The following is a 6,884-nucleotide window of genomic DNA, read 5'->3' on the forward strand; positions in this document are numbered from 1 at the left end:
TGAAAAACTTGAATCACTAAATCAAAATGGACGCCTGGTCTGATCATAGAATTTTGTAAAATGCATCTCATATCAAAGTATATATTGAAATTTCCAAGGAAATTGGACACAACTCAATATTAAGATAAACAAAGAAAGAGGATTCACTTAGTACCAACATAGATTATATTCTAAACAAAAATGTGTTGTCTGTTTAAAGAAGTCTACCCACTTGTTTATATTGTAAGAGGAAAATATATAAAGGAATTACTCAGCATATCTCAGACTATCTATACCATCTGCAACATACACAAAATATACATAATAACAAAGCTAGTCGGCCAGGTCAAAGATCAACTGGATGAATTTAGAAAAGAACAACGAATGTGATCCAAGATTTTTAACACTGCATGCTAAAAAATAGTTAACATTAACTAGTCTTCGTGTATAAAAAGGATCGGAGGCTCACGCCTTTACGGGGGTTTAGGGAGGGTCATATGTATGCAACTCTCTCTTTGCATGTGGATAAAATACATACATATACAAGGACTCTGTAATCGGCCACAAATCAGTTTGAGACCAGGAACTGTTTTACATATGAGAAACTGACTTGTGGCCGATTACAGAGTCCTTGGTGCAAGAACTTGATAAAATTTTAAAACAGAAAAGGAAGAAAATAATAATAAAAAAATGGAAGTATTTGCAATACATGGAAAAACAAGAAATCTTTTGGATCATGGTATGTAAATTCTACTCATTTTATTATCCTCAAAAACTCAGATCCAACAAAATTTAAAATTTCTAGCAGGTGTACAATTCTGACGTATACAATATCTTATTAGATACTAGGCAGGACAGGTTGTGAATCAAGTAGAATATTGAACTATTGGCCTAATACACTGAGTTTCCGCCCATGATTACGCAATTATATATGCTCACAATATTTATATTCACCGGCAGCTGAAACTCATTAGGAAGATAAGGTAATTTTTGATGTGGAGGAGAATATCGATGGACGTACACATATTGTTTCCTGTTGAAAGACATTGATTATTCCTATCTGTCTCTGATTCATGCTTTCAGCATTTTCGTATAAGCTTCTGTTCATAATCTAGTTCATGATTACAGTCATTTTAAATTGTTTATGCCAAGAAAAAAATATAAAAATTAGAGAAACATCTTATATATATGTATATATATACAGTTGCATTTGCAGTGCACAGTTGTAGACCTTTCGATACCGCTGCTGCTTTTTGCGCATGTCTTAAATATATTTGTACGTAGAGATTTGCGACATTGCTTACATCTACAGAAAAATAAATTAGTGTGGTTTATATTTATATATACATCTAAACTGTGCCTTGGAGGTAATCATTTATGGATTTTATTGGGTTCATTTCATGGAGTTTTTCCAGGTTTATTTTAGGTTTTCAGATAGGATGGCAAAGCTTCTCTACCAATGGAGTCTGGATTTTGAACAGTTGACCCTGCCTAGAAAGAAAAATAACAGAACTCCTGCGAGCCTTAGTTCTGAACTATATAATACAATAAAATATGACTTAATCCATCCGGTCAATAGTTTTTAAAAAAAAGTATTAAGTAGCAAATGATTACATAGTAAGAGAGAACTCGGAAGGATGGTTTTAAATAATGGTATCAGGCTGTATATCGGTGTCGGTGATATGACCATACATCTACCGAATAATATATTAGTAAATATTGATATCACAAGTCTAAAAACCTAATATATATTTTTTCAACCGATATTTAAAACCCTAGAAGTGATTTTCCGGAAACATAACTGACAGAGTGACAAAAGTTACATTTCTTTTCCATTTTCATCAAAGAGATGTTGGAAAGTACAATTTATATGGTCACTAATGTACAAAGCAAACATTAAATAAAGCACCCAATATTACACTGCAAGACAGACAAACACAACCAAATAAAAAACACACACTAGACAAGCTTTTCTATCCTCATCTAGGCATGTTCCTAGAGGATTATACGCCATAGCATTTCTGCCATTTCGGCAAAATTTCATTGTTAGGGTGTATAAGCCCACCAAAAAAAAAAAAAAAAAAAAAAAAAAAGAAACCCCCACCTTATGAATGTGAAGATTTGCTTTCTTGATTACATGGCCTTAACAGCATGGAACCTTGGTTCTTTGGGAAGGAACTTTTGCTCGGCATAAACCGACATGTAGTCACCAAACACGAACTTGGGATAAGCTTGATCCGCCTCTCGGTCCACCTTTTCCACAAGTTCTGGTGCAGGAGCTATGGTGGCCTTGAGTGACGGGTTGTAGAATGAAGCAATCGATCTCCTGTTCTCGCCTGGGATGGGTAGAACTCGGTGCCAAACACTCTTGTACAGACCGTTGCTCAAGACCTCAATTTGGTCACCAGTATTGATGACAATAGCATTGGGCAGTGGTTGGACATCGATCCATTCTCCATCTTTGTGGATCTGAAGGCCTCTGACCTCGTCGTCTTGGAAGAGTAAGATGACGCCTCCGGCGTCAGTGTGAGCTCGAAGACCTGTCACCATCTCGGGATGAGGACAAGGTGGGTAGTGGCTCACCTTCGTGCCAAAGAAGGCATTTTCTCCATAGCCACCGTTGAATGCCTTCTTGATGTATTCCTTAGGCAATCCCAAGTTCTCATCCATCACTTCCATGACCTTCTCGGCCAGTTTCTTCAATTCAGACCGGTATTCTTCCATCGTTTCCCTGTCATCAAATTCAAACTGTTAAGTAATGTTCTTAATCAAATGCGACGTATTGAATCATAAACTTGTACTAGTTTTTTTTATAGCATTTATCGATTAGAAGTTTGAAATGTCCATATTGGAAATGAAAGTATTGTATTGATCTCTTTCTATATGTTCACTTTTAGGCCCCGTTTGTTTGGGGTTATAGGAAGGGGATTGGGACTACTAATACCTTGGTATTACTAATACCTTGTTTGTTTTGAGAGATGGCCTTGGAACTACTAATACCTTGGTATTACTAATACCCTTAGAAGGGGGATTCATAATGAGGAGGTAGAGATGGTATTAGAAAAATAGTGAGGGGATTAGAATTTTTTTTTATTTTTTTTATATTAGGAATTTTTTTAAAAATATTAATGTTTAATTTTTATATTTTTTTTATTTATTTTATTATTTTATATAAAAATAATTTAACAATTTCTCACTATCAATCCCCTCCATTCTATCTCTGAAAACAAACAGGGCCTTAAATTTTGAGGAATTTTCACTAAGGTGATAAATTGGATTACATCCGTTCGTGCTTTGTTTGTTTGGTTGCTCATAAAATTAGGTTACTCTTGACTGTCTTCCAAACAAGAGCATTCATAGGATTTAGGAGATAAATCAGAATGCTTACTTGAATCCAGGAGTCTTCGATGGCCACTCGTTTTCATCGGAGAGGAGGAAAACATCCTCCCAGTCCACATTCTCCAACTTCTCGCTGTCTTTCTTCTCTGCCAAATCATTCAACTTCTTGACCATCGCCGAGTTCTTGAAATCTTCTTCTCTTTCCAGCTTGTAGCATTCAGAGCACACCTTCTTCACCCTCTCTAGGAGCTCCACTGAAATACCATGGTTCACCAACTGCACCATATCAGAATAATCACTTAGGCATCCTGGATATTCTTACATTTCAAAAATATGCTATCAGCGATAGTCATATATGCTAAAAAATATGCTAGATATTTCACTTCTGCACCATTTCAAAAATATGCTCAAAAAAATGTTGTTAGTTTTAAACAAGTGTATCAGCAATAGTCATATATGGACTATAACAGTGAATATCGGCATTGGAAGTTTAAAATCCTGATACGCATTGGTTGTTTAAAGCCCTAGTTAGCAGCTATAGATTTGAATAACAATCAATGTTCAAGTACCTGAAAGAATCCCCATTCTTCGCACCCGTTAGCTATCTCAGCCATTGTCTTGGCCCTCTCTTCTCCATTGAGCTTCGAGAAATCAATCACCGGGATTGCCATTGAAATGTTAGAGAGAGAGAGAGAGAGAGAGAGAGAGAGAGAGTGTTGTGTGTGTGTGTGTGTTGCTTTGTGATGTTCGCTGAGTTGTGGTGGTGAAGAGGGTGACTACTGGCTCAGCCTATTTATAGCCTTTTTGGTTCCCGCCATCTTGGATGTCAACGCTTTATACATTATATAATAATAATTAGAATTATAATGTCTTTCGGTTTCCAATTTTGATTAAAAAGTAACCGTTAGAGGGGGTGAGGTGTTGGACGGTGACCTATATATTTTAAACTTTGAAGAAAAGAATGTCAAATGCTTTTGTGATTGTGAGGGTTTGTTGCTAGCCCACAACAGAAGCATACTCTCTCAGGTGATTTATTATTCACTCAACCCTAGGGCGGTAGCCTATGGGTTGGGAGATCACTTCAATTCAATTGGCATTGGTGAGCAAGTGACTCCAGATTTGAGAATTCATGCTCATATTCTGCTCTCAATTTTCTCTTGGTTTAATCCTAGAGTGTTATGGCTCAAGCCGTCTCGATGAACCGTCCCTCATTTTCTCGGGTGTGGTGCCCAACTCTCACAAATTCATCTAAGCTCCTCTTGTCTAGCTCCCGAATGAATGAGGAATCTTTTGGTCACGTTCAAAGAAAATTGCTATGGGGCCGAGACAAAAAAACAAAAAAAAAAAAACCATCGAGAGCTACCCATTGAACTAACCAATTATAAAAATTTATTAATTTACGTAGTATTTTTACTAAACAGGTCCATACGAATATAAGCTCCATCTGGGCTTCTGCCACGTATCAGCCTTGATGGTCCCATCTGATGATTGACTTTTCATGGAGCCATCTTTTCATCAAGAAGAGCATAAACCTTGATCCAAATGGACCTCTACATAACCTGTGAATTGGTGGGTACGCAGGAGTGAGGATCCTCTCCTTGCAGCTTCCGTACTTGCGTCCGTCCTTGCAGGCTTTCGGGTCTACTTTTAGGTCCAATTTTGATAATCCGAACCGTTCATATTTTATGATTTATTCAGTATATCATACCTGTAAAAAATCAAGTTGATCGGATATCAGAAAGCATATGTTCGAAAAACTGTTTATTAAATTCTTTAAAAAATAGTGTTTAGTTCAATTTTTCAAACACATACTTTCTGATATCCGATCAACTTGATTTTTTACAGGTATGATATACTGAATAAATCATAAAATATAAACGGTTCGGATTATTAAAATTGGACCTAAAAGTAGACCCGAAGGCCTGCAAGGACGGACGCAAGCACAAACTTGCAAGGAGAGGCTCCTGACTCGGGTACGCAGTGGGGGTTTGAGAGTAAATTATAAATCGTACAGTGGATTGACAAATTGATAAATCGCAATTTAGGCAGTTTAGTGGATTAGCAGATTGAAAAATATTATAATTAATTATCAAACATTTGCGTAATATATAACATAATTTGACATAATACTTGACATGGGTAAGCTCATAAAGATTATAGCCCACCATTTAGGGCCTAGTACATAACTCAAATACTAAAGCCCAGCGTTGTTGAAGCCCCACGTAGCAATCAGAACCAATAACATCAAGACACATGGCAAGAGAAAGGCAAGCCATATAACCAGACAAAGATCTGTAAAGTTATTGTCACTGCACATCGCCATTAATGAAGCCCCTTACAGCATTTATTACGATAACCCCTCTCCGTCGGGACAGAACGCCTTCACCATGAACAAGGTAAGCTAGAGCATAGACTTTCGGCCAAGGTGACAGGTCGGAAGGGACAACGAAATGATTATCAGAGGATATAAGCAGACATTGAAGACAAGGAAGATGTTAAGCTTTCTATCTCTAATCTATCTCTACATTCCACTTCTTTTTCTAACTTGCTCGTCGGAGGGTTCGTTGGGGGACTCCTCGTTCCCCGTTGAACTCTTGTGCAGGTTCCTCCGTGGGCTTGGTCACTTGGACACCGGTTTGGGAAGTGTGGATCAGTCCGACCTGTTCCATCTGGAACCCGCTGTATCATCAGTTGGCGCCATCTGTGGGAAGCGTTTTTGTTCCGCGTGCTAGTTGTGCTCATTGTCGCCGGAGACCCTCTCCCAATAACCCCCTCCTACCACCTGTGAAGGTGGATGGTCACAACTAGATCCATAGCTTCTCACCCCAATGTTACCGATCATCAAGCCGACCCTCCCAATCCAAATAACCCACCACAGTATTTCACCGAGCTCATCAACAGCATTAACCGCCTGGCCGAGCAAAACCAAGCCCTGATTAATGCTCTACTCTAAAGAAACCTTCCTATGCCTCCTCCACCGCCTCCAGATATCCCACCCAACCAAGAACGAGCCCCGAGCCATACTATCCTGCAGCCTAATCCACCCAACGTGGAAGGCTTGCAACCCTCTCCCCCAGGTATAAACTTGCCACCCCGGGGCCCGCATCCATCGATCTCGGCATCAACCCCTGAAGGAGAGGCCAGCAGCGTCCAGCCCCCGTTGCCTTTCGGTGGTGACAACATTCCTCTCTGGAACGCGGAACTCCGAGCCATAAAGCTCCAACTCCAAGGGGTCATGCAGAACATACAGCATAAACCATCTACCACAGCCAACTCCCCATTTGTTGCTTCTATCAGGGACAAACCTCTACCTCCTAAGTTTTAAATGCCCACGATCGACTCTTTTGACAGTATAACGGACCCAGTCGATCACTTGGAGACCTACAGAACCCTCATGATCCTCCATGCATTCCCCGATAAAATCATGTGTCGGGCTTTCCCCGTGAAACTCAAGGGGTCGGCTCGACTCTGGTTTAGTCAACTGCCAGCAGACTCTGTCTCCACTTTCCAACACCTCAGTGACTCCTTTCTCAGCCATTTCATTGGAACCCAGCGCCAGCGGCGTC

The 6,884-nt window shown here is 39.4% G+C and overlaps 1 protein-coding gene across 1 annotated transcript; it reads right to left on the bottom strand.

The window, feature by feature from the left end:
* Positions 1-1,704: 1,704 nt before the first annotated feature.
* LOC114281233 (1-aminocyclopropane-1-carboxylate oxidase 5) lies at positions 1,705-4,056 on the bottom strand. The gene is made up of 3 exons (XM_028223675.2): positions 3,888-4,056; positions 3,368-3,594; positions 1,705-2,710 (listed from the first exon to the last, which is right to left on the bottom strand). The coding sequence occupies exons 1-3, from the start codon at positions 3,987-3,989 to the stop codon at positions 2,113-2,115; spliced, it is 927 nt and encodes a 308-aa protein (XP_028079476.2). The 5' UTR covers positions 3,990-4,056; the 3' UTR covers positions 1,705-2,112.
* Positions 4,057-6,884: the final 2,828 nt, after the last annotated feature.

This window comes from Camellia sinensis, chromosome 6 (assembly GCF_055761805.1).
Source record: "Camellia sinensis isolate YWXY chromosome 6, ASM5576180v1, whole genome shotgun sequence".
NCBI lineage: Eukaryota > Viridiplantae > Streptophyta > Magnoliopsida > Ericales > Theaceae > Camellia > Camellia sinensis.

Excerpts from the sequence above, each read along its gene's own strand:
- LOC114281233 (XM_028223675.2), bottom strand. The coding sequence starts at position 3,989 with ATGGCAATCCCGGTGATTGATTTCTCGAAGCTCAATGGAGAAGAGAGG. Across the intron at positions 3,595-3,887 it reads AAGAATGGGGATTCTTTCAG|TTGGTGAACCATGGTATTTC; the intron begins GTACTTGAACAT and ends GATATGGTGCAG. Across the intron at positions 2,711-3,367 it reads TCGAAGACTCCTGGATTCAA|GGAAACGATGGAAGAATACC; the intron begins GTAAGCATTCTG and ends ATTTGATGACAG.